At 42.8% G+C, this 26,333-nt stretch overlaps 2 protein-coding genes across 6 annotated transcripts in view; one reads left to right on the plus strand and one right to left on the minus strand.

The window, feature by feature from the left end:
• Positions 1-762: 762 nt before the first annotated feature.
• Positions 763-14,036, minus strand: FAM72A (family with sequence similarity 72 member A). Of its 2 annotated transcripts, XM_019976413.2 has the most exons (4): positions 12,504-13,862; positions 10,179-10,256; positions 6,775-6,899; positions 763-1,940 (listed from the first exon to the last, which is right to left on the minus strand). In XM_019976413.2, exons 1-4 carry the CDS (start codon positions 12,653-12,655, stop codon positions 1,846-1,848), a joined length of 450 nt encoding a protein of 149 aa, XP_019831972.1. In that variant the 5' UTR covers positions 12,656-13,862; the 3' UTR covers positions 763-1,845. The 2 variants fall into 2 exon arrangements, with proteins under 2 accessions (XP_019831972.1, XP_019831973.1); XM_019976414.2 differs by lacking the exon at positions 6,775-6,899 and having other exon boundaries at positions 12,504-14,036.
• An 81-nt stretch (positions 14,037-14,117) lies between these two features.
• Positions 14,118-26,333, plus strand: part of SRGAP2 (SLIT-ROBO Rho GTPase activating protein 2) — a 254,878-nt gene continuing 242,662 nt past the window's right edge. For 2 of the 4 annotated variants that reach the window (XM_019976412.2, XM_070767834.1), the window contains exons 1-2: positions 14,118-14,256; positions 16,092-16,700. In XM_019976412.2, coding sequence (XP_019831971.1) covers positions 16,634-16,700 — 67 coding nt within the window. In that variant the 5' untranslated portion in view covers positions 14,118-14,256; positions 16,092-16,633. Of the gene's footprint in view, positions 14,257-14,343; positions 14,836-16,091; positions 16,701-26,333 lie in introns of those variants that run through there. The other 2 variants (XM_070767835.1, XM_070767833.1) reach the window with 2 other exon arrangements.

The following is a 26,333-nucleotide window of genomic DNA, read 5'->3' on the forward strand; positions in this document are numbered from 1 at the left end:
ACTTTTCTTCTCTAATTAAACAAATTAACTAAAGTAGTATATAATGTAGTATCAGTTTACTTTTTTATCTTATCCATTATGCCACCTTGCTCCTGAAATTCTTTAAGAGACGTTTGGTTAAACGAAAAACAAAACAAAACACCAAATTGTTCCACACTCATCTCTTTGGTTCTTTTGGTGAACTTCTGTCAATGCTGATGGTCAGGGTGGAAGAATTTTGGAAAAGTTTTCCAGTGCTAGTAACAGCATTTCTTGAAGCATCTTTTCTCTTTATATAGCAAATGATTAAGCAGTGCCACAGGTCAGTTTTACCCTAAGACCCAGCGAGTTTTTTCAGCCTTGATCAGTCACTAGGCCCTCACCTAGGGCACAAAAAAGGTAGATGTTACCCAGCATGTGTCCCAGCTAAATCAAATCATAGCTGATTCACGTCTGAAGGGGCTCAGAGGGAACAGCATGAAGATTAAGAACAGGAGCTCTGGAGTCAGTCTGCTGTCTGCGTTTGAATCTGGCCACACCTCTGGCTGGTTATGTGACCTTAGACAAGCTTCTTAACTTCTCTATGTCTCACCTGTCTTATCAATAGAAAAGAAATAATAATGGTAAGTGAATTAAATGTGTAAAGCACTTACATGGTCAGCATGCAAAAAATGTTACCTCATATTAAATACTTTATGTTTTTAGGCTACAGTAAGAAATATTTTTCTATATATTTTTATTTAAGAAATGTGGATAAAATTGGAAAATTAAAACAAGGCTGGACATTTTTAGAACAAAACTTTATTTACAAAATCATAACTTGGTCTGTTTGGGTATCACTACTGACAAAATGCCTTTGGTTGAAATATAAGTTAAGATGACAGACTGATTTTAGCAGTTCGTAAAACAAGATACCAGCACTATCCCATTTTCCTATTCCTGTGTGCCTATGAATACAGTTAAACAAAACAAAATTTAAAAAACCTTTATAATGTACAATGGCTTCAGCAAACCACTTCTTTAATTTTGTTTTCTATTTAAGTGTTGGGACTGAGACAACTAATCTAAAATTTTCTATTTACAGAGAAAGCTCTAGAGAATGGGATAACTTAAAGATGGAGGTTAAAAGGCTTTCACAATACAATATCCATATGACTTTATAAGAATGTAAATAAATAATATTAGTAAACAGTACATATTGAAAATCTTCTGACAAATTCATTTATCCAGCATCATGCTGAGGAATCAAGAGGATTTCTCCATACATTTTAGAGTTTTATTTGCTGATTCACAGTCTTGCTCCATATTAACATAGTTATCGCCAATATAACATGTGATAACCAGTACCCATGGAAACCAAATTTTTATTTTTAAAAATTCTCTGCTAAGCTTTACTTCCCAGCTGTGCTTCAAATATATATACATGCTTATATGCATGGACTATGCATGGATATAAGCATGGTGGTAAACGTGTGGGTATTTAATGTCCCTTATTCAGGAATGTAAAATTAATGGCATCTGACATCTAACTGTAAGAAAAACTCGCCCAGATTGGAAGATAGCAGAACAACATGTAAAAGATTCTTCTACTTGAATTTAAGAATACATCTATACTGGGAAGAGGGGTGGAGAGACAAAGGGTAGAAGTAGAAGCAGATGTAGAAGAAAAGAACTATATTGGTTCAATAAACTCAGGTAATTAATTTGAGACAACAAATAAATAAATCAACAAATGCTCCATTTTTGTCTTCCGAAAAAAGAAATCATTGACAAATCCTTACTAACAATTTTTAAATTGGTCCATTAATATCTTTTTTACACAAGAAAAAGTTATAATATTACATATTGAATATATCATAATTGTAGTCATCTAATACACTCCTCCGCTGAGATATCTAACATGTCTTCATCTGTATTCTCTTCTACCTCTGGCAAGTTGCCCCAAAGTAGGAAATTTACACCTGAAAACAAAAGGTCACAAAATTATTTTGTGCTGACTACTGTCACAACTCAGAACAAGATATACAAAACCTTTTATGTTAACATTCTTATATGAAATCATAGTGTTAGCAGTTAAGAGAAAAGCTAATAAAAAATGAACTGCAAATAACATGATTGATACCTAGATATTAAAACTATCTAACATCTAGAACATAACCATTCTTTAAACCCTTTTAATTAAGGGCTTCAATTCTAGAATCTTGGAACTCAAAACGATCTCAGGAGTTGATTTACTCAAACCTTGCCTCCAGCTACATTATGTCATAATCACTCTACACTGATAATTTTCAAATCTATTTTAATGATTTTTAAGAATGGAAATCTCATAAGATCTTTGTAGATTAAATATCTCTTTGGAGGATGCATGGAAAGACTTGAATAAGTTTCCCCATCTCCTCAACAAGGATGGAGCTGCTGGTGCCTTTCTTCTGGTTAAAAAAAGTAGGGTTTTGGAGCCAGTTATAATATGAACTAGGCTGCCCTGGTGGCTTAGGTGGTAAAGAATCCACCTGTAATGCTTGGTCTCAAACCCCAGGTTGGGAAGATCCCCTGGAGAAGGGAATGGCTACCCACTTCAGTATTCTTACCTGGAGAATTGCAAGGACAAAGGAGCCTCGTGAGCTACAGTTCATGGGGCCGCAAAGAGTCAGATACGATCAAGTGACACACACACACACACACACACACATTGTATTATAACTTGAAAGCACTAAGTTGAAAAAAAATACTATTATTAACTGACATCATGGAGAGCCAATAAGAAAGCAAATCTCAACTGTCCAGTTGTCAGTATGGACACAGGGAGGACTCAGCAACTCTGCATATCCACACTACACAGTGGGCTTCCCTGGTGGCTCAGGTGGTAAAGAATACGCCTGCAAAGCAGGAGACCCAGGTTTGATCCCTGGGGTGGGAAAATACCCTGGAGAAGGGAATGGCAACCCACTCCAGTATTCTTGCCTAGGAAATCCCAATGGACAGAGTCCTAGTGGGCTATACAGTTCATGAGGTGACAGAGTCAGACACAACTTAGTGAGTAACACTTTGACACTGACTTGAGATAGTGGCCACATGGTGGAATGGAATAAGCCAGGGTTTGGAGATTTGGTTTCAATCCAGTTTCCACCACTAACAGTATAATGGATGTGTTTACTACTTTAACTACAAATGTATATAACCATAGGCAATATACATTATTATTTTGTGTATCTAAATTTTTACATTATAGTATTATATGTATCTCTTCTAATTTGCTTTTTTCTTTCAATATTATGTTTTTGAGATCTGCCTATGTCCATATGTGTAGATTTAGCTTATTTAGCTCATTTCTTTTTATTTCTGTTGGACATTCCATTGTATGAATTAAAAAAAAATACAATCTTAAATTTAGCCCATCACTCATCCTTTTCTCTAACTGTCCATTTTGCACAGGTGCCCAAGGAGACACGCACAAAGATGTGCACCGCTACATGGTTAAACAGTGAAAACAGTTAACTGTCTCTCTTGGCTGAGATACTGGAACTTAACCAGGCAAGAAATTAGCATCTACTTGATGCATAATGATGTCTATCATATTATTTTATATAATTTTTGTATGTATGAATCATTTACAATAAAAGCACTTCTTTTCCCCCAAGAATGAATGACGTTTTGCTTTTGAACAGATGACAGGATAGTAAGGAATCTCTAGGCTGAAATCTAAGGGACAATTAGAATGCATAAAGGTAAATGGAGAGCTGAACACAACCTATGTTTGAGGGCATTTGCCAATTCCAGGGAATTTGAACTGAGGTCTCCCAAGCCCCTTCAAGAGAGTCTCAGGAAATCAGGTCTACACGTGAAGGCTAACCTAGAACATAGACTTCCTGAGGCCCTTTCAGTCTAAACATTCTAGAATTTTATAAAGCTTGTGTACAGATTCCTTTGATGTTGCTGATTCAGGTGATTCAAGGACAGTCGCAATGCCATGAGCAATTCTGTTTTATATGAAGCATCTAGAAAAATCTTCCTTCAAATCATAATATTAGGGTTACAGAGGAGAAGTTTGATATTCTTGGAGTCAATACTCAGAGACATGAGTGGCTTGGCACAATTAGTTCAAAGGAGAAAAAAAATAAACTGAGAGACTGGATCTGACAGAAGCAGCACCTTCCTTTCTCTGTTAACAAGGAGGAAGGAAATCCTGTGATACATCTGTTTCTCATGGATTAGATTCAATGCAAATGGAAAAATGCTGGGCTTTTCTCTTTGAAAAATTGACCAATATTAAAAAGTAAATCAAAACTGAAAAACCTCCACCCCATGTTTTGAATTCTATGAAGCAGGAAAAACAGTATCAAAGCAGAAACTTCCTTTAATATGTTCCATGAGCAACACAAACGTAAAACTGGAGGCCTAAATTAGGAGCCTATATCTCACTTAGGGGAGTTCAGAGAAGTCTTCGCTCAAAAATGGCCTTCTTAACATTCTAGAGCCTTAAATTAAGGCCTCCAAATGATGGGTTGAGAGTCACAAATGAAAGTCAGGTGATTTTTTTTTTTTTTAAAAGAGTCTATCAAAACCCAAGCATAATTGAAAGGTTTAAAGACCCTAACAACCCAGCTAACAACTCAAGATCTCGTAGTCTGTGAAGGCAAATCATACTTAAAAAAAGAAAAAAAAAAAGAATATAAGTTCTGAAGGAAACTAAAACATACATTTAAAAACCTGAGAATGTTAGTGCCAAATTAGATTGTCACATTATTTAAACTTTTTCTGTAAACTAAAGTTCTATAAACTTTAGTTCCCACTAAAAAAAGTCTCACTAAAAGTCACCTTGGTGTGTTAAGCAGGTATTAGACACTGAGAACATGTGTCCTATAGCAAAACTGACAGGTTGCAGACAATATAAAATGTATTATGTAGATATGCTTTAAGAATTTGTTGTATATTTTTCTACTAAATAATCAGTTCAACATATTGGTATTAAATATTTTCCTTGACTAAACTTTCATCATAATTTATTAATATAGATGTCAAAATGTCTGTTTTTATCCTGAAGTAACATCACCAAACACAGTTCACCTAGTTATCCTTCCCCCCAGCTCCCAGTGACCCTAGCCTCTTCCCTTTTCTTAAACACACACACCCATACATACAATTGGCTGACAAATCTAAATTATTCCAAAATTTTCTGGAGCCATATTATATATCAAAGCAGCAATTTAGAGCAATTAAAATATTAATTTTAAAAGACCAAGAAATCCAGCCAAGTTTGATGTTCTTAAATATGATGTTGAAAACAGAAATGCAAAGAAAGGCAATGCCAAAGAATGCTCAAACTACCGCACAATTGCACTCATCTCACACGCTAGTAAAGTAATGCTCAAAATTCTCCAAGCCAGGCTTTAGCAATATGTGAACTTCCAGATGTTCAGGGTGGTTTTAGAAAAGGCAGAGGAACCAGAGATCAAATTGCCAACATCCGCTGGATCATCGAAAAAGCAAGAGAGTTCCAGAAAAACATCTATTTCTGCTTTATTGACTATGCTAAAGCCTTTGACTGTGTGGATCACAATAAACTGTGGAAAATTCTGAAAGAGATGGGAATACCAGACCACCTGATTTGCCTCTTGAGAAATTTGTATGCAGGTCAGGAAGCAACAGTTAGAACTGGACATGGAACAATAGACTGGTTCCATTTAGGAAAAGGAGTATGTCAAAGCTGTATATTGTCACTCTACTTATTTAACTTATATGCAGAGTACATCATGAGAAACACTGGGCTGGAGCAAGATTGCCGGGAGAAATATCAATAACCTCAGATATGCAGATGACACCACCCTTATGGCAGAAAGTGAAGAAGAACTAAAGAGCCTCTTGATGAAAGTGAAAGAGGAGAGTGAAAAAGTTGGCTTTAAGCTCAACATCCAGAAAACTAAGATCACGGCATTTGGTCCCATCACTTCATGGCAAATAGATGGGGAAACAGTGAAAACAGTGGCTGACTTTATTTTTCTGGGCTCCAAAATTACTGAAGATGGTGACTGCAGCCATGAAATTAAAAGACACTTGCTCCTTGGAAAGAAAGTTATGACCAACCTAGATAGCATATTGAAAAGCAGAGACATTACTTTGCCAACAGAGGTCTGTCCAGTCAAGGCTATGGTTTTTCCTGTGGTCATGTATGGATGTGAGAGTTGGACTATAAAGAAAGCTGAGTGCAGAAGAATTGATGCTTTTGAACTGTGGTGTTAGAGAAGACTCTTGAGAGTTCCTTGGACTGCAAGGAGATCCAACCAGTCCATCCTAAAGGAGATCAGTCCTGGGTGTTCATTGGAAGGATTGATGTTGAAACTGAAACTCCAATACTTCAGCCACCTGATGCGAAGAGCTGACTCATTAGAAAAGACCCTGATGCTCAGAAAGATTGAGAGCAGGAGGAGAAGGGGATGACAGAGGATGAGATGGATGGATGGTGTCACCAACTCAATGGACATGGGTTTGGGTACACTCTGGGAGTTGGTGATGGACAGGGAGGGCTGGCATGCTGCAGTTCAAGGGGTCGCAAAGAGTCAGACACGACTGGGCGACTGAACTGAACTGAACTGAAATATGATCTTGAAAACAGAAATGCAATGAGTTCTGGCTAGTATTTGTTTCTATAAGTAAATGTTTGGGATAAAATTTTCGAAGTTCTACTCTAGTGGATACAACCCAGGTGAGAAAGTCTCAGATGGGATCCTGAAATGATCTATGGAGAGGTTCACTCAAATATTGATAGACAAATGTTACAGGAATTAAATTGTTTCTTACCAGTAGAGTCTAGTCTGTTAATACCATAAACTGCCTGGCTGTGAAACATCCAGAAGTGTCCGTTGTTGCAGGAAAGAAGGCAGGAACAACATGGAACAATCACGTGATAACCTACAATGTTCCCACTAAAAAGGAAAGTAAATATTATTATATACAAGGTAATATCTGACCATGCAAACCTTTTAATGTGCTAATGTAAATAGACAGACCATATAAAGATCTCATTTCCTCCTAACAACCTCGTTTTCTGGGATCTTTGGGATGGGAGTTACTGTAATAATAGTTAAGAGTTCTACTGTCAAATGGGAAAAGAGTCTTTAATGAAATAATAGTAACATATTCTCAATTTCTTTGTTAGTATTGTTTTATGCATTGTCCCTTCAGAAGTTAGTTTCTAGTTGCCCTAAGCTTGTGATTAGTCCAAAATTGATGGGCTGTATAGACAAAATACATTAAATAAACCCTGATGTGTGGATAAAAGGTTTTTGCTCTCCCCAGGACTATGGTAAATTGGGTTCTTATATGTTCCCGCTCCATGCCAGCACCTAAAAACTGTTTCAACAGATGGAGGAGTAGGAAGACAGCATGAGCCCATGAAAACTGAACACAAGCTGGCTGCTCTAATTTTAGTCTCAGTGTTTTTGAAGGAATTCAGAAATGAAGCAAATCCACAGCTCCTAGAGAAAGTCTCAAAAGTTTTTACTGTCTCCAGGGTTATCCTTCTTATTAGAAACACCTCACTCTTCCATAGGTTTTTCTTCCCTATCTGATCACTTTAAATAGACTGAATATACAGGGAACATTTTAGGTAGCACTGTTTTGTTTTTTAAATGACAACATGAAATGCTTATACCTTGAGTTGTAAAAATTCCTATTATAGCTTGTTCCCACCCTATGAAATGTGAGTCAGTCATTTTTGTGACACCCTATAAAACTACTGTAAAAGGTACCAGTCCACCTAAAACATATTCTAATCATAATCTTCTTGAAAGGCAAACGAATGAAAGCAAAAGTTGTTCTTGCATTAGACTGACAGTTATTTGTAAGGCTATATTACAAGAATAAATTCTACAGTTTTAATTACCACCCATATTCATTCATTCATCCACTCATACCGCTAATATTTACAGAGCATCTACTATGTGTCAGGTACTGTTCTAGGTGCTAGGAATAAAGCCCTTGTGTTCATGGAGCTAACATTCTTGTAGGTACACCTCAGATCATTTTGCTCCCTTATTAAAACTCCTTCAATGGCTTTCCATTGGCCAAAAATGAAAACCCAAAGACCTTTCCTACCAAAGTCTGAAAGTGAAAGTGAAAATTGCTCGGTTGTGCCGACTCTTTGGGACCCCATGGACTATACGGTCCATGGAATTCTCCAGGCCAGAATACTGGAGTGGGTAACCTTTCCCTCCCCCAGGGGATCTTCCCAATCCAGGGATCGAACCCAGGTCTCCTTCATTGCAGGCGGATTCTTTAGCAGCTGAGCCACAAGGGAAGCCCAAGAATACTGGAGTGGGTAGCCTATCCCTTCTCCAAACCAGAGTGTAGATCTGTGCTATCCAAAATGTGACTACTGAGCACTTGAATTGGCTAGCCTGAACTGAAATGCGCTGGAAGTATAAAAAATAAACTTGATTTCAAAGACTAAGAATAAAAAATAAGAATGTAAAAATATTTCATTAATAATTTTTCATGTTAGTTACATATTGAAATGATAATACTTGGATAATGGATATTTAGGTTAAGTAAAATATCCAATAAAATTAATTTCAGGACTTCCTTGGTAGTCTAGTGGTTAAGAATCCACCTGCTAATGCAGGGGACACAGGTTTGATCCCTGGTCTAGAAGATTTCACATGCTGTGGAGCAGCTAAGCTGTGTGCTGCAAGTACTAGGCCATGCTCTAGAGCTCACAAGCCGTAGCTCCTAGCCTGCGTTCTAGGGCTCACGGGCCCCAGATGCTGAGCCTGAGTGCTAACACTACTGAAGTCAGTGTGCCTCAGAGCCTGTGCTCCACAGCAAGAGACGCCACCACAATGAGAAGCCTGCACACCACAACTAGAGAGTAGCCCCTCTCGCTGTAGCTAAAGAAAGCCCGTGTGCAGCAATGAAGGCCCAGTGCAGCCAAACATAAATTAAAAACAATAAAATGGTTTAAAAATAAATTTCATTTGTTTTTATAAAAAATAAAAAAAAGTGACTTGAAATTTTTAAATTACATATGTGGCTTGCACACTTCTATTTGATGGTGTTGCTCTGGACTATCTGGATTCTGAGTACATCTCTAATCTACCCAAACTCTCTCACCTAATGTTCACAATGTCTCAGCCACACTGTCCATTGTCTTTTCTATTAGTTGATATGTTCTTCTTGCCTTGGCTGTTCCCTCTGCTTAGAACATTCTTCCTTTGGCTCCACTTAGCTCAGTTTTTAGGATTCAATTCCAATGTTAATTTCCCTGACCATGTTATCTAAAATAACTCTTACCTACTCTCTCAACCTTTATTATTCTCTATCATTTATTATTATTATTTCCTTTGGAGTACTTCCCACCCTATTCAAGATCTTATTTATTTAAATATCTTATTGATTGATTGATGGCCTTCCTACCAGAATAAAATGTTCAAAGGTCTTTGATTTTGTCTTCTTTATTGCTGGATTTCAGCCTCTAGAACAATGATGAGCACGTGGTAGGACCTCAATAGACAGTTTAAATGAATGAATGAAAGAAATTAGTCATGACCACACAAAGAGTTTGCTAATTCAAATGATCAAAATTTATAATCCAAATCCTATTTAAATGAGAAAATCTCAACTGTTTTTTCCCTAGGATTGAATCCCATAGGATTAATTATACTCAAGTCTGTTTGCCTCTCAAAAAATTATAGTAACAGCTTTCATCTGAGTTGTAATTTATAGTTTACCAAGCCTTTGAACATTCATGATTCACTTGATATTCACAACAACTCTATAGGTAAATACAAAAAATATTTTAATTTTCATCTCAAGATATCTTCTTGAGATAAAAATTAAATAAGGAAACAGAGGTTCAGAGGTTTAAGACATTTACTCAAGGTAATAAGGATAGGGCCAAGGCTCAAACCTGACTTTTATTACTGTAAATCTAAGTGTTTCCCCCACCCTCCAAACTACACTGCCATTTTCTGAAAGTTAAAGCAGGTATTTGTTAATGCACTTCGAAAAATTGTAAAGTCATATACAAATGTAAAGTGAATTAAGACTCTTTTAAAAGACAGTTCTAAGTAACAAATGGTTTTTCAACTGTTCACTGCATGGGTGATAACCACTGCTTGATGCAGCCCACTGAACCTTTCTCTGTACTTCAGTGTCAACATTCATCTCCCAAACCCAGGGCTATTTGGAATATTGCCACACGTTACCATTTTAAACATGCGATGTCCTTCAGTTTACATTTGCAGATTTCAGTGAAATAGCATCTTCCAATGAAGTCCACTGCACTAGATGGAAAAGTTTAGAGATAGTCAAACGTACTTTTAAAAGAATGTTGTGAAAAACATAAAGTAAAATTTGCTATTTTAACCATTTTTAAGTGGATAGTTCATAAGTGTTAAGTGTATTCACATTTTTTTGTGCAACAAATCTACAAGCTTTTTTCATCTTGTAAAACTGAAAGTCTATACCAATTAAATAACAATTCTTCATTTCCCTCTTCCCCCAGAACCTGGCCACCACCATTCTACTTTCTGTTTCTATGAATATGACTACTTTAGATACCACAGATAAGTGGAATAATACAGTATTTGTCTTTTTGTGATTGACTTATTTTTCTTAGCATAACATCTTCAAGGTCCATCCATGTAACATGTAAGAGGCAGGATATCCTTCCTTTTAAAGGATGGATAATATTTCATTATATGCATATACCACATTTTGTTTATTCATTCATTGCTGTACATTTGGGCTGCTTCAACCTCTTGATTATTGCAAACAATAAGAACTTGAATGTGCAGATATTTCTTCTAGATCTTGCACTAAATTCTTTTGGATATATACTCAGAAGTGGGATTGTTGGATCATATGGTAAATCTATTTTCAAGTTTTTGAGGAATTGCCATGTTATTTTCCCTAGTAGTGGCATCATTTCACATTCCTACCAACAGTGCACTAGGGTTCCAATTTTTCCATACCCTTGCCACAATATGTACTTTTGATTGTGATTTAGCATGAATTTTATAGACAGGAGCTGAAAGGGACACTAAGAGAAATTGTAAGAGAACTAAAGTATATGTTGCAAGGGCAAATAAATATTTGTGAGCTCACTATAAATATGACCAACCTTCCAGTCAAAAAATCTTATGCATTCATTGGTTCACACACATCTTAGTACGTTAATCCAACACCATTGTAAGCCCTACATGGAAGAGTAGTAAAGAGAAATGACTTGGTCATATTAACAGTTCACATACGTGAGCCCTCCTTATAACTATTCTATACTTACCATAGCTAGTGCAAAGACAAATGGGTTAATAATTAAAACTGTTGTTTCTGTATGTGTTACTGAAAATAAAAAACAAAAAATCACTGAAACTTTGCAATGTAGGGTCCAGATTTATTGTCTAGTGCTTTTTCTTTTTGCAACACATACACACACAGACAGAGGTAGTTATAATAATCCATTTATCTCTATACTAAATGAGGGCCTTTAGCTTTGCCATTATGCATGACTACACTCAAACCAATGCAGACAAGATTTCAAGGGAGGAACGTTCACAGCTTTGAGTATATTTAATTTTTTAAAAAGTTTCTATCATCATCATGAAATTCATTTTAAAGTATTCTGTTTATTGGTGTGCTTCATCTGGCTCTGTGTCTAAAGAAGAGCTGTCCATGTATATTTTGGATAATTTCTCTTTTGCTTTTGTGACAAAGTTTCAATAAACAGTAAAATCTTGAAAACCATGTATAGGCACATACATGTTGACTATAGAAAGTACCTTTTTGAGTTAGAAAAAAGTATATTTAAATCAAATAAAGTGGCTATTTTTCTAAACAGGAAGCAAATTCTTAAAGATTCTACACCCAAAAGTGGGTAGTGACTGAAAACAGAATTTAAAAGGATTTAAGTATGCAAACAAATGCATAATATCTAAAGTAGGCTTTATGGGAGACACAGATTATTTTAGGGCTGTCTCTATTTCATCCCATAAAGATCTGTATGACTTGCTCATTCAGAGTGAGGGAGATTACAAGGAAAGAGTATTGAATTAGGTGGACAACGGATCTGATTCAGCATGCCCATTGCCCCCCCCCCCACCCCCCCGCCTCGAAAAAGGTAGAAAACTAGGAAATGTTTTTTGGAGTAAAAGTTTATGAATAAAAACAAAAAACTTAAATGATCTTTCTTCTCCAGCAGTACAGAGAATCTTGCTTAAATTACCTAGCCTCTCAAGTCATGGACTTGATGCAGTGAGAGGTTGGTTGGGTAGGGCCAGGGATTCAACTTAAGGGATCACATGACTATAATTGAACTAGAAACATTACATCAGGACTGACCACTCTGGTTAAACCACAGACTTTGTCCAGACAGTCTGCCCCCTTAGTTAAACTCCAAGGGGGATCATCAGACTGTTGGGAGTGGCTGGAACACCAAAATGATAACCTCCTTGTTGACTCCGAGAGGTTCAAGCCATACACTTTTCCCATTTAGTTAAAGGCTACCGTTGCCCGCCACTAGCATGACTTACTTGGTAGGAGGGATGTCTGTAGAGAAAAGGTCTATTTCAGTGTCAGCCAGCAAAACAGCCTTCATTCCCCTAGAGCTGAGCACTTGTTTACAGAATTTGCAACACAGGATGGACACGCGCCGGTCCTTGAAACTACAGCTGCTGGTAGACATGGCGTCTCGGAAGGATGAGGTGTGGGATTTTGGAGCAATACCCTCCCTAGTTTGATTCCCCCAGGCTAAAAAGCAAATTGTGAGGCCTCGAGCTTTTCTAAGCCCGAAAATTGAGAAGGATATGAGTTCTTTTCTGTTTTCCCGTTCAAGGGTAAAAGTAATATTTATTGAGTAGGAACAGAGAAGTAACAATCTTGCCTTTCTCTTTAACTTTCGGGGGGAAGGGAGAGGAGTTTGAAGTGGGAAGCAGGCAAGCTGCAAGGTGCCTCGGGGAACTTCTCTACAGTTTTCCTGTCCTATTTGAAGGATTGTCTGTTCTTTAGTTCCTTTTGCAATTCCCTTAGCTTCTCGCCGACAGGATTTTATCTACAGGTTCCTACTCAAGCCCTCTCGCTCGGAGCGCTCCGATTCCTCTCTCTCTCGGATACGGGGCTAAGGTTCCCTACCCACGTCTCCTCTGTGGAAATCTTTCTCCTCTCCTCAGGATTCAGAAACCCCCTCAGTTTTTCCCACAGGCGAGTGTGGGTATCCCTTAACCCTCCCGCCACCCTCCTCCTCTCTGCCAGTTCGCGAGACCCCGGCTTCACTTCTTTCCTGGCACAGCCCCCAGGCTTCAGCGTGCGGGGTCTCGCGTCGTTCCTCCTGCGTCTCCCTCCCCTCCGCTTTCCCTCGCGGCTCCCGCCGATCCCTCGTCTTTCCCGAGCGGCCGCTCCAGAGTGCGGGGGGCTGTCGGCAGGGCGGGGCAGAGGTCTCTTTGCGGGTTCGGTCGGCGTTGGGGGGGTCTCTGCCACCGCACACGTCGCTTTTTGCTCGCTCTTCCGCTCTCGGGCTTTCCAACCCGCTGTCAGTTTGAATCGGCCGGCGCCGTGCACCGATTGGGAGAACTAGAGTTCGCCCACGTCCCGCATTGGAAGGCTCCGGAGCCGGCCTCTGAGGCGATCTCAGTGGCCAGGAACGCCGACGCCCCGCCCCAGTAACGGTGCCTAGATAAAACTCGGCTTGCTGGTTGGCAGAGCTTGGCCCCGCCTCTGATCTCATTGGTCCGCTCGCGAGGATTTGGCTAGCCCGAGTGAGAGAACAAGGCACGCCCACCGCCCTTCTCATTGGCAGACGTTCCATAGGCCCCGCCGCGCTCTACTCTGCATTGGCTAGAATTCTCCACAACGCCCCGCCTCTCTTTCCCCGGTCCAATCGGCCGCGCCTCCCCTCAGAAGTGTGTGTTTGGCTGTTGGTTCTCTCTTAATCCCGCCCTTCCATTCTACTGTGGGGCTCGGCCGCCCGGGGAGGAGTTTAACTCTGTGACCACGCCTCGACGGTGCTAGTCACACCTCCAGGGTTTGGCCAGCTCCTCCTCCTCATTCCTGGCCTCTCGGGATCAGCTATTCCTATTGGCTGTGGGCCCCATCGGTCGATAGAAAGCGGGCGCTGATTGGCAGGAGGGTGGGCCCTGCTTCCCGGCGGGGTCCTGTGGAGTTGGCAGAGGCTCCTCGGGGGACTAAGGGGACCGATCTGCGTAGAAGCGGGTGGCGGGGACGAGAGGGGAGGAGAGCTCCTAGTGGGAAGCGGAGCCGGGGGCGCAGGACCCGTCGCGTCAGAGCCAGGTAAAGGCTCCGTCCCTCTCCCTTTTCTTCTCGCCCGCCGCGGGACTGGAGCCCGGACTGGACAGACCGGGCGGCAGAGGCGGGAAGGAGAGGGCGCGGATGAGGCTCTCGGCATCGCCCTCGCGCTGCCGCCCGGAACCCCTCAGTCCCCCTCCCTCCGGACCCACTCCCCGTCTCCCGGTGCAGCCCACAGTGCTTCTTTAGGGCTGCGTCTCCGCCCTTCACCGTCCTGCCCGGGACCCTGCCTTGGCTCTCGCGCCGCGGCGCGAGCTCCCAGGCCCCTCCTCCAAAACCCCTGCACACGGGCAGCCTCGGTGCACCTTTGGGCAGGCGTCGTTGGCATCATCCGTGACCAACGACTGCCCTCTGCCTCTGTCTCCAAGCCTTGGCGGAGAGCCCAGTCACAGCCCTGGACCCAGAAAGACGGGTGTTCCGCGCTGTTTCCGGGGCTCTTCTCCGGCCTCAGCCCCCTGGCCCGCCCGGAACGGGCCCCTCTTCACGCACTCGCCTTCTCGGACCTGCCTCTGCGCCCCCAGAGTTGCTAACATCGTAGCGCCGCCCGTACCACTGCGGCCCACGGTAGTCTCTTAACTCCCCCCTCACCCCCAAGGTAGCCCTTCCTCTGCCCGCTCCCCGCCTATCAAGCATGTGCAGAAGCTCCACTCATCCCCCGTTCGCGTGCAGTCTTCGGACCCCACCTCTCACACCCCCTCCTCCCCCTGCTTCCTGCCCGTCTGAAGCACCACGCCGCCGCTCCGGCTCCCTGCTCCTCCCTCGCTGCGGCCCTTTCTCCAGGCGCGGGAAGTGGGAGACTCCCGGCGCGGAAGGGGAAAGGGGCGGCCAAAGAGGGAGGGTCGCCGCCGCGGCGCGTCCCGGAGCGAGACGCGCCGCTCTGCACTCGCGTCCTCGTCTCTCCCGCCTCCTGGGCCTGGGTCCGAGAGGAATCTCCTCGGGGACCTCCTGGTGCCAGGAGTCGGGGCCGCGAACCTCAAAGACCTCCCCCCGCCCCCACCCCCCAGCCTGGGATTGGGTGCGGTGTCTGGGATCTCTAAGCTTGGGTGATCAATTGGGGGTGGCATTTAGAGTCGCCGTGGTCCCTGACTTGGGAGAGGCGGTGGCTGCTTTCCGCACCCCCCGCCCCCGCCCTGCCTTCCCGGTTTTCCCGACTCAGACCCTAGCCTCTAACCCGTTTCCTGCTTCTGCCGACCACATTGTTTTCCTGGATGTGTCCCACACCGAGCAGCCTTTTTTTTTTTTCCTGCAGATCACTCCCCCAACCCCCGACACCCCCCTCCCCGCCCCCCCCGCCACCCCACCAACCCAACATTTTGCTGCCAAGAGAAGCTAGTAACCAAAACAAAACAACTGGCAGGAGGGGCGGAGGGGAAGAAAAGTTGTGCCCGGGTGACTTGTCCCTTCCCGGCTTTGATCCCCTTTGAAGTCCAGGCAGTTGCCCCCGCCCGGGATCGGGGGCCGCGTCGGAGGCAGGGTTGGGAGGGTTCTCTCCGGCTGCCGCTGCCTAACGCTGGCAAGGCTCGGGAGGCCACTGAGGTGTCGCAGTCCCCGCCCGGAACCCCGCGTTCCCGCCGCAGTCCCCACCCCAGGCCCGCGAAGGCCGTTGCTCCAAAGTGTTTTCTTTCAGCCTTAAAACAAAATCCGGAGGGAGCTTCCTTCCTCCCCACCTCGTTTCGCAGGGCTCTGCGGGCCGGGCGGCGTTTGGCTGAGATGAATGGGCCCAGGCCAGGCTGGGAGCGGCGTCCCTTACCCCACCCCCGCAGCGATTAGGATCTGCACTGGGGCTGATAGCCCCCTCCCCTTTTTCCCTGCATTTACAGGCAAGTGAACCGGAGCAAACGACTTCCGATCCAGTCTGCGCTGCTGCGACTCCCGTTTGGGATTTGATTTGCAGCATCTTCGAGCCTGTGCAACAAAACCCCGTGAAACACGCCCAGCCCTCCCCCGGCACCCCGATACGCACCCACTCTCTCCCGGGGACCCAGCTGGGCTAGTCCACACCCCCGCACCCTCACACCATGTTGTGCGGAAGGACTTCCACTCCCCGCCTGTGTCGTTGATGTCAGACCCCAGGCCAGCCTCCGGGCGCTGCAGTTCTCCCGGCTAATGCTGAGGCTGCGGCTCGGGCTCTAGCACAGGAACCAGCTGCCGCCGCGCCCGGCCCCAGCGCCCACCGCCTGCATGTGCCCGCCGTAGCCGCCTGCCCAGCCCGCAGCCCGCGCTCCCCGGAGCGCTGGACACCACCGCGGGGGGCCCCTTCTGCCCTCTGGAGAAACGGTCTTGGAGGTATTGATTTCGGCGGTTGGATTTTTCCCGTGGATCTATCAATTCACAATTCGAATTTGGAAGAAAGAAGGAAAACATGACGTCTCCAGCCAAATTCAAAAAGGATAAGGAGATCATAGCAGAGTACGATACTCAGGTCAAAGGTAAGGGCTTTGAAAAATAGCAAAATGCATCTTCTCTGTAGACCATGGAGACATACATTTCCCTGATTTGCAGGGTGTTCATTTCTTTGGGTGGAGCAGGTGGGGGCAGGCTGACCCTAGAAGTGGTTTCCTAGGTGGGTCTGCGCCTCCGAGGGATTGTCCGTGGCAGGGCCATAGGCTCTGCAAAGGCATTTTCGGAGTGGACTTTACAGTTGTCTGTAGGGCTGGTCATTATTTTGGTAGTCTTTTTCCCTAGGCTAAATAGGATGGGGGGAGGGGCAGGAGGTTCTTGGAGAGAAAAGGCGGCAATTTGCCTCTGGGTGTCTGGGTCAGGTTTCCTTGAAGGACAGCTGAAATCTGACAGGTGTTTAGGAATTTATTTCAGAGGTTGAAGAGGCGTCCAGGCAGAGAAAGGCAACCTTGAGAAGGTGTACCATTTGGAGAGCCCTGGCAGAGACTGGGTTTTTTTATCTGATGCACTATATCCAAACATGGTATTTGCTATGCCATCAGGCACAGGAAGTCTGTAGCCACCTTGGGTGCACCTTGCACCTGCCTGGTCTCTGGTTGCCTGCATTCTGTCTGAGATCCGAGAACAGAAAGAATAAGGTCACTCACGCCCAGTCTCCACCTTCACCTAAACCTGAATGGAGTTGGGATGTTGCTGGGTGGTGCTGATTCTGGAGAATGGGAAGACATAATTGTTTAACCCTTCTGTGCTGTTGTCTTCTGCTCCAGAACACACGCGTTTAAAGGCCCTCATACCTCTCTGCAAAATTATGAGGGGTAAAGCGAAATGTGGACCCAGAGAAAGCAAGACCTGTCGGCATGTCTTTTCCTTTGCCTGACTTGGTGCATGAATCAAAACCCCTTCCCAGATCGCCTTTTTTAACCAGCAATACCCATAGAAGGGGTTCCTGCCTGTTAAAGAGCCCCAGCGTATGGTTGTATAAGGCACTGTCCCTTCCTGGCCAGTCACTAGAAAGAGCCATGTGGCTGTAGCCCATTGAGACCTCAGCTGGGGAGTGGGAGAGGTGGGTGGCCTTGACTGTTACACCACATGGTTGGAGCTCTGGGTTTTCCTTTGTTTCAGAGTGCAGAGGGAGGGGCCCCTCCTTCTTTCCCTGCGCCAATGCAAGGAGACCTTTTCCTATCCTAGAGGACTTGGGAAGGGCCATGCCTCCCCTCTTAGGATTGCTGGGGGTGTGAGTAGGGCAATAGTTTGAAATGGGCAGCTGCTTTATCTCTTGGAAGGTTGGACGGTAGTCTGAGGTCCACGTTGTGCCTGTGGGATTTTTTAATGTCATCAGCTTGGTCCATGCTGGAGGTACCCTGAAGGACCTTCTATCCACTGGGCTGCAAAGAACTGGGGGAGCTGACTGATGGATAGCTTCAGTTGAGCTGGGGCTGGGAGAGGTGTGGCTGTGAGGTATAATTGAGGTCTTGGCCTCTTGTCACTGTTCATAATCCCGGCCTATTTCTGTAAACAATAGGCTACTGGCCTCAGTGTCCTGTCCAGATGTACTGCATTTGCTGTTGGAATCCCAGTTTTAACCAGATATGTCATCCTTTTTTTTTTTTAATACCTTCTATTCTTAACTGTTGCCATAGGGAGGAGTGTTAATAACTTTGACTTTCCCAGATTTCTCTCCAGAAGCATGCCATTTGACTCACGTGCAAAGTGATTTCACACGTTTATTTTTTGGAAGGTTCAGGACCGATAGGTGTTGAATTGTATCTGCTGATTCTCTATTGGTGAAGGATTTCTCACAAGTTTCTCAGAATTAAACACTTTGTATATTTACAAACATTGCTTTCTGAGATGATGTAATGCAGTTGACTATTTGGGGTTTCTCTTCAGCCTTGCCACAGGCAGGGGACCGCTTTGCTTTGCACTGATATTTTTTCATTGACACTATTCGGCATCATAGAATTTTATAGGTGGCTGAGCATGATGGCTTACTCAAAGAATGTGCCCGATGAATGCTTATGAGACTGATTTGAATGGTTTAGTCCCTCATTTGTAGCTCAGGCAAGTGGAAAGAAATTAAGAGGCCTGTCCAAGGTCACACAGCTAGGTGGTAGTAGATCTGAAACTAGAAGCAGGTTATCGACTCCCAATTATCTGTTCTTTTCTATTCATATTTACTATGAAACGTCATTTGACCAGAGTAGGGTCAATGTATCGTTGATCATATCAGAGTAGGGTCAATTAAAAAGCCAAAATGTGTTAATGGATAATAGTAGAAATAGTGATAATAATAGATTATGTTTTGTGTGGTCATTGTGTTCCAAGCTGTCCCAAGTGCTTTATAAGAATTGTCTCACTTAATCTTCACTTAAAACCTGGAGGTGAATCTTACTTCATTCTCTATTCACTACATGAAGAAACCAAGGTCCAGAGAGGATAAAGAAGTCCTTCCAAGGTCACCTAGGCAAACCACAGCAGCGGGACTCCACTTCTTTATTCATCAGCTAGTTATTGAGTGTCTTGAATGGGTTCTGGGCACTGGTAACGTAGCTGTGAACAAGACGAAGTCCTCTGCCTCTTGAAGCTTTCCAACTAGAGTCTGTGTTCCCTGTGGAAGATCTTGGAGATCTGTGTTCTCCGTAGAACTTGGAGACAAAGGACCTGGGTTTTGGGTTGGCTCTGCTCCCCTGCTAACTGGAAGCCCTTGGTCAGATTTATGATGTTTCAGCTTTTTATGGTCTGTGTGGGACTCATAGTGCTGCCAGTCTCACTTCTCTTACAGATGCCAGGATAAAAAAGAAAATTAGTTTTTTGGTCTGATGGTTAAGAGCGCAAGATTTTGAGTCAAAGGGATCCAGGTTTAAATTTCAATGCTGCCGCTCGCTTGCCTCTCTCCTTGGGCAAGTTACATGACTTGTCCAAGCATCAGGATACTGCTCGCTTGCCTCTCTCCTTGGGCAAGTTACATGACTTGTCCAAGCATCAGGATACTGACTTGAAAAACAGGCAGCGTAATACATGTTTCCTAGGTGGTTGTGAGAATTCAGTGAGATAGTGTATCAAGATCATTTAACACAGTATCTGGTAGTTGTAAATGCTCAGTGACAGTCAAGTGAAAGTGTTAGTTGCTCAGTCATAGCCAACTCTTTGGGACCCCACGGACTGTAACCCGCCAGGCTCCTCTGTCCGTGAGATTTCCCAGGCAAGAATACTGGAGTGGGTTGCCATTCTCTTCTCCAGGGGATCTTCCCGACCCAGGAATTGAACCTGGGTCTCCTACGTTACAGGCAAATTCTTTACCACCTGAGCCACCAGAAACAGTATGGTCTGCTTAATTGGGATGAACATTCAGTCCGCATTGCCTTTTCACTCCAAAAGTGCCAGTTGTAATGGTAAGAAAGGAGTCCAGGAATAAAACCTGGGCTCTAGTTTAAGTTCCTCCAGTAGTAATGAAAAATATCTTGGTTTGATCTCTTAATGAGAACTGTTTCTCATTCTGAAAAGTGAACAGGTAAACTGTCTAACTGTTGGTCACTGTTGTTCTGTGTATCTCTGGCCAGAGTCCTGAGTCTTGCTTTTCAGTCAGAATGGTTTAAATCAAGAGGACCCTTAATGGACTTTGGGGAACCCTGCCTGTCTGTGGTTTTGGCTCCCTTTAAACCACCTGCTTGCATGTGCCCTGAAGGACTTCTGAGACTGCAGCCCCAGCCCTACCCCAGTGTGGTTTTATGAGGGGCGTGCCTCCTTAGTCAGCCTGCCTTGGAGCTGCCTTCTTAAAAACCATCATTGTTTCTGCTTTGTGGGTGTTCAGATTCCTTTGAAAGTTCATGCCTTTCAATCTCTAACTCGAAAGCAGTAATATTCTTAGTACTTGTACATGGCTCAATTTACAAAGCACTTTGTATACATTAATCTCTGGAAATTCTTGACAGATTCATGATTATAACCCGAGGCCTTTTGGCCCCTAGTCTGTCAGTTTTGGGGATTGGAGCAGCGAAAGGTGGTAAGGTGCAGGGCATAACCTTCACGAGAGGTGATAATCTGGCTGGTATTTGGATGAGCTCACCTCATGGCAGACCCTCCCAGCTATTGTCCTGACCTTGTTCAAGGCTCCTTTCCTATACCCTCTCCATACCTTGAATTTTTACATTCCCCAGGAAGCTTGAGATCAACAGTTAATGCAGATATTCTAGGAGGAACCATCTGAAACAGAGTGGCACTGTGTGCCGAGCCGTCAAATTCTCTTTCTTGAGAACATTAGGGGTCTTGTCTTTTTTTTTTTTTTTTTTTTTTTATGTCTTAGAAGAACAGTGTGTGTGCACCACAGAGCTGAGAAGTGAAATTTTGTAATTTCCATCTGGAGCATTTTGATAGAAAAGCCTCAGGCCTTTGCCTAGAACAGTTTAACCCTTTCAGGACCCTTTCAGAGCAGATGAAATTTAAAACTCTAGACATATTGTATGTGCACACACACTTGGGAATGTGGATTGCTGGTATTTAAACAAGCTTTTTCTCTGGGGAGGTGTGAGCGGTTCTTCACTCCTGCCAACAAAGGTCTTTTCAGAAGCTTCTTTCCTCCCAGCCCCCATCTCTCAAGGGAGCTTTAAATATAATCAGTTTGTGAAAAGCTGCAGTAAAACATCTCCTTGGAATCCCCAAGCAGATGCCGTCATCTTCCTGCGAGGTGATGGAAGGCACCTCTTCCCCTGCTCGGGAAGATGGGACTCTGTGGTGAGGTGAGCTCCTGGAAGAAAACGGAGCTCTTGCAGAAAGTCTAGTCCTGTACTCTGTATCTGCAAGTTCAAAGGCCCTGGGGGAAGGTGGTAGGCAGGGAGCTGGGCCTGCTGTGTGCTGTGCAGAGCAGCAATGGTTAGAAATGGGGTTCGTGAGGAGTCCTTAACTTTTCCAGTTTCAGGCACTCTCTTGAGGAATGGAAACAGAAGTTTCCTTTGGAGAACCCCATCTGGTAGTTATGTACCACATAGGTTGAAAGCCTGGACAAGCCCTGATCATTGCTCTGTTATGAAATTTACAGAGTCTGACTTGACCCTGCGATGTAGGTTCCACACCCTTTTAAAATCAACAGGCGCCCAGCCCCTGACTCATAAACGCCCGCCGTTCACTGGACAACGCGGGCTGCCAGTGGCACCCGTAGAGGGCTCCTTCCAGAAGAGAGGTTTTCTTCACGAGAGTCACGATTACCTTAGACCCTAGACCTTCGAGGTCTTTGTTAGGAAAATATAATGTCATGTTGTGTGGAAAAAGAAGTTGATATTTTGATTTCTACTAGCAATAAAGTTCAAGTGAATAGTTTTAACTGGTGTGAGCTACAGAACTGGCCTTTGGGGGAATCTGGGAAAGTTACCTCAAAGTTGTTTGATTTAAAAATAAATAATGAGAGCACTTAAAATGTTTCTGAAAATGACAAAATAACACCTTTACTGAATTTACAATAATGTATAGGAACTCTCTTCTCTCTCTCTAATTGTGGTGAAATACACATATCATAAAATTTACCGTCTTCATGATTCTTAGGTAGACAGTTCAGTGGCATTAATTACGATCACATTGTTGTGTAACCATCACCACCATCTATCCACAAAACTCTTCAATGCAGAGTTGAAACTCTGGACCTATTAAACAATAACTGTCCCCCTCCCCCATCTCTATTTGGTGACTCTAGGTACCTATGTAAGTGGAATATATAGGATGTATCCTTTTATGACTGGCTTATTTCATTTAGCATAATGTATTAAAGGTTCATCCATATTGTAGACACATGTTCATCCTTGTGTCAGAATTTCCTTCCTTTTTATATACATAATCCACATTTTAAAATTATATGTATAATATACATTTTTAAATCCAATCATCCATCCATGGACACTTGGATTGCTTCTACCTTTTGGTTATTGCAAATAATGCTGCTATGAACATATATTCTTACTTTTGAAAAATCTTATCTACACTGAAGTTTTACAGGCTGCATATACATTTCTACATACTAATCACTTGTCTCAATTAAATTTTTAGAGTTAACATTAAAAAATACATATTCATAGTTCCATATTATGAATATATATTTATGTTCATAATATAAGCATTGTATATTAATAAAAATTTTATACCTTTTAATAACTGCATAAGTGACTAAATTTTAATTATATTTTTAACAACTTTATTGAGGTTTAATTGACATATTATAAACCACACATGTTTAAGGTATACATTTGATAAACTTTGACATTTTATTTCCCTATGAAACTATTACAATCAAGATAAATGAATGAAACCACCAGAAAATGTCTTCATCATATTGTGTTAATAAATGAATAGTGTAATACCATATTATAGAAAGGACATTAGGCTAAAAATTAATAAGTAAAAGCTGAATATTACCAAGTTTTAAAAGGTAATGAATAAATGATGATCCAAGCCACCTAGATTGGTGCCTGGAAATTTTATTTAACCTTAGTAAATAAAAACAGTCTCACAGGGAAGTGGAGTTAATAATTATGTTGTAGCCATTACTGTGTGTTTGGGAGGGGGGACACAGGATAAGGAAAGAAAGAAAAAAAATCTTGGATATGTTACAGGTTGAAGCGTGACAGTATCTCTTTTCCTATAGTCCTTGCTTAACTAGTTCCCTGGGCCCAGGCCTCTTCTGAGGGGTCACAGATAAGCCAGATGCCAAGGGGAAGGCCCGGGAGCCCCCTGGGGAGATCTGCTCAGAATTGTCTGAATATGGCTTCTTTCCCCTAATGACTGATTCCCTATTGTCCATTGAATAGAGACTAACTTTCCAAGGTGAACATTACTTGGTCCTCAATACGGCTGCAACCTATCATTTCAACTATACTTTTCCATTTTATTTAAAATGAATTAGAGGCCTGTCTGGACTATTTGCCATTCTTCAGATGCATATATTATTAACTAATATTTTGCTGTTTGTTTGGGGTTTGATGTACTTAATTTTTATACCAACTGTGGTGGTTTAGTGGTTTAGTCGCTAAGTTATGTCCGACTCTTGCAACCCCATAGATTGTAGCCTGCCAGGATCGTCTTGTCCATGGGATTTCTTAGGCAACAATACTGGAATGTACACCAACTGTAGGAGGAATATATTGTTATTATCCTCTTTTGCTGATGAAGAAAATGAGGTAGAAGATTTAGTGACTCACCCAGGGTTTGTAGCTGGTGAATGATGGAACACGAATTAGAGCCTTGGCCATCACCGGAGTCAAGTTTTTCTTCTTTTTTAAAAAGTATTTATTCATTTAATTTATCTCTTTGGCTGCACTGGGTCTTGCTTGCAGTTCATGGGATCTTCAGGCTTTACTGCAGCGTGCTGGATCCCATCTCCTGACCAGGGCTGGCCCTGGCCCCCTGCACTGGAAGTACGGAGTCGTAGCCGCCGGACCACCAGTGAAGTCCTCCCAAGTCAAGTTCTGAGTGCTGTTCTGAGTGCTGTTCTCAGAATACTTCTGTATGCCTGCCCAGCCCCACATCTCCACCTACTGAAACCTCACCCTTCTAACAAAGCTCGGCTTTTCTGGAATACCTTCTTTGGTCACACTGATGAGAAATGACCCCTCTCTCTAATTCACTCACTCACATAGGACTATAGTTTATACTGCCTAAGGTTTTTAGTATTTGTCTTTCAGTCTTCTCTCCTCTCCTAGGCTTCTGGTGGGAATGTTTTGAGGTTTGGGAGTACAATGCAAAGAGCATAGGCTTTGAAAGTAGCCCTTAACAGGAATCATGTCAGCATCACCGCCTTCCCCTACATCCTTGTTCACTTAACTTCTCTTTCAAGCCTCCTCTTCTGTGACATGGAGATAATAAGACCTACCTTGCTGGTTTATTCTGAATGTGTGTAAAATCCCTAGCTTCGTGTATGGCAAATATTAAGTGCTAAATAAGTAACTCATATTATGTGGGGGGAGGAGAGTCCCTTCAGATGGAATAGGGTTGTAGCCTAAATGGTGGCTCTTAGTATATATATATACCGGCTGTAATGATGAACGCATAAATGAATGACCTGGACTACCATAGGTAGTATTAAAAAAAAAATAGTTTCTTAACTTGATGTTAACAATAAATCTTGCGTAATACCACCAAAGTGATTTTTTAAGAAAACAAGCTAATTGCTCTGTTGTGGTCATAGCATGAAAGACTGTTGACATCCATCACTGCCCACTTACCTCGCTCACATTTTATACTACTAGAAGGCTAAACTGCCTCTCGTTTCCTTCCCGCATTATGTTATTTCATGCTTCATGCTTTATCCATGCTGTGTCTTCTTTTCAAATGGGTCCTTTTCCTTGAACCTGGAAAACTTATCCTTTACAACCCAGCTCAGATGTCACCACCTCCAAGAAGTCTTCCCTGCTTATCCTTACTCTCTGCATAGTAACCCTGGGCAGGATTCTAAGCAGGATTCCTTAGTGTTTCTGCACAGGGCTGATCAACCCACCCTCAGCGTCTCCTCAGCAGTTTCTTTGCGCTTCTTTTTATATTGCACTCATCATATTACATTGTAATCCCTTCATTTACACCTCATTATTTACAGCTAGCTGAGTACATTGTGGACAGAATTGTCTTTTATTTGTTTCTATGTTTCTAGGCATGGAAATGAATAAATGCTTATAAATTGAACGTGACCCTTTTCTGAGTTGAGGTTGGATGTGGCAATGCCAGGATGCCTTGCTTCTGCATTTCTCTCCCTACTCCAATAACAAACCTTCTCCTGTGTTAATATTATTTGAAATTCAAAGTAGCTCAAGCACTGTGAATAATATCATTAGACAGGGACAGGTACAAACTATACTGTGCTTTGGAGGCTCCCCAGTGAGGGTGAGTTTTCCTTATTTACTTTCTGCTCTCTCCCTTTAGAATCATGGCCCTAGAGCTATACTTGAGTTCTTTAATTATGTCTCTTTCCTTAAAAATCTAGGAAAATATTAACTCTGAAATTCCAAAGAGTTGAAAACAAAAGTAAGATTTTCTATAATTGAAGCAAAACACATTCTCCATTTCTCCAGGATTTATTCATCATTCAAAACCAATATTCCAAGTCTAAATTTGAGAAAGTTTTGGTGTGTTTTGACGAGGAGTTAGTTAAAACAGACTTGACCTGAAGAGGAACTGTTGGGATACTTCTTTGATGCCTGGGTTTGGAGAGCTGCTGCCTCACTGGAAGCAGCTGCGTGATCAACGGTAAAAGGGGAAGACAGGTCCAAAGGGACAAACAGAAAAACGCTCTCCTCTGGTTTTGTGAGCCATTTGGGATTAAGTACCCTTGACTTTATTTATACATTGTGAATGAAGGGTTGTGAACTTGAAATATATATTCGTGAGGAAGGAGAAGCAGCTGGGATGTGCGCCTTCTCCATTTCTGTGGGTATTTTAGGATGCCATCTGTTAGGGAGAAGGCAAAGCCTTTTTTTTTTTTTTGACCTTTCTTCTAAAAATGTGCTAATCAGCAGGCAGGTGACCTGGAAGGCACTGCGAAAGTTGGGACTATGTCTTTGCTGCCTGAGCCCAGACTCTGCCTTTCGAATCAAGTGTGACGGATAGGGTCTGAGTGCTCTCCCTAGAGAAGGTGACCTCACCAGCCACGGGCTCCACAGGAAGACACAGCCCAGAAAACAAAGGGGGCC

Source organism: Bos indicus, chromosome 16, assembly GCF_029378745.1.
Source record: "Bos indicus isolate NIAB-ARS_2022 breed Sahiwal x Tharparkar chromosome 16, NIAB-ARS_B.indTharparkar_mat_pri_1.0, whole genome shotgun sequence".
Classification (NCBI taxonomy): Eukaryota; Metazoa; Chordata; class Mammalia; order Artiodactyla; family Bovidae; genus Bos; species Bos indicus.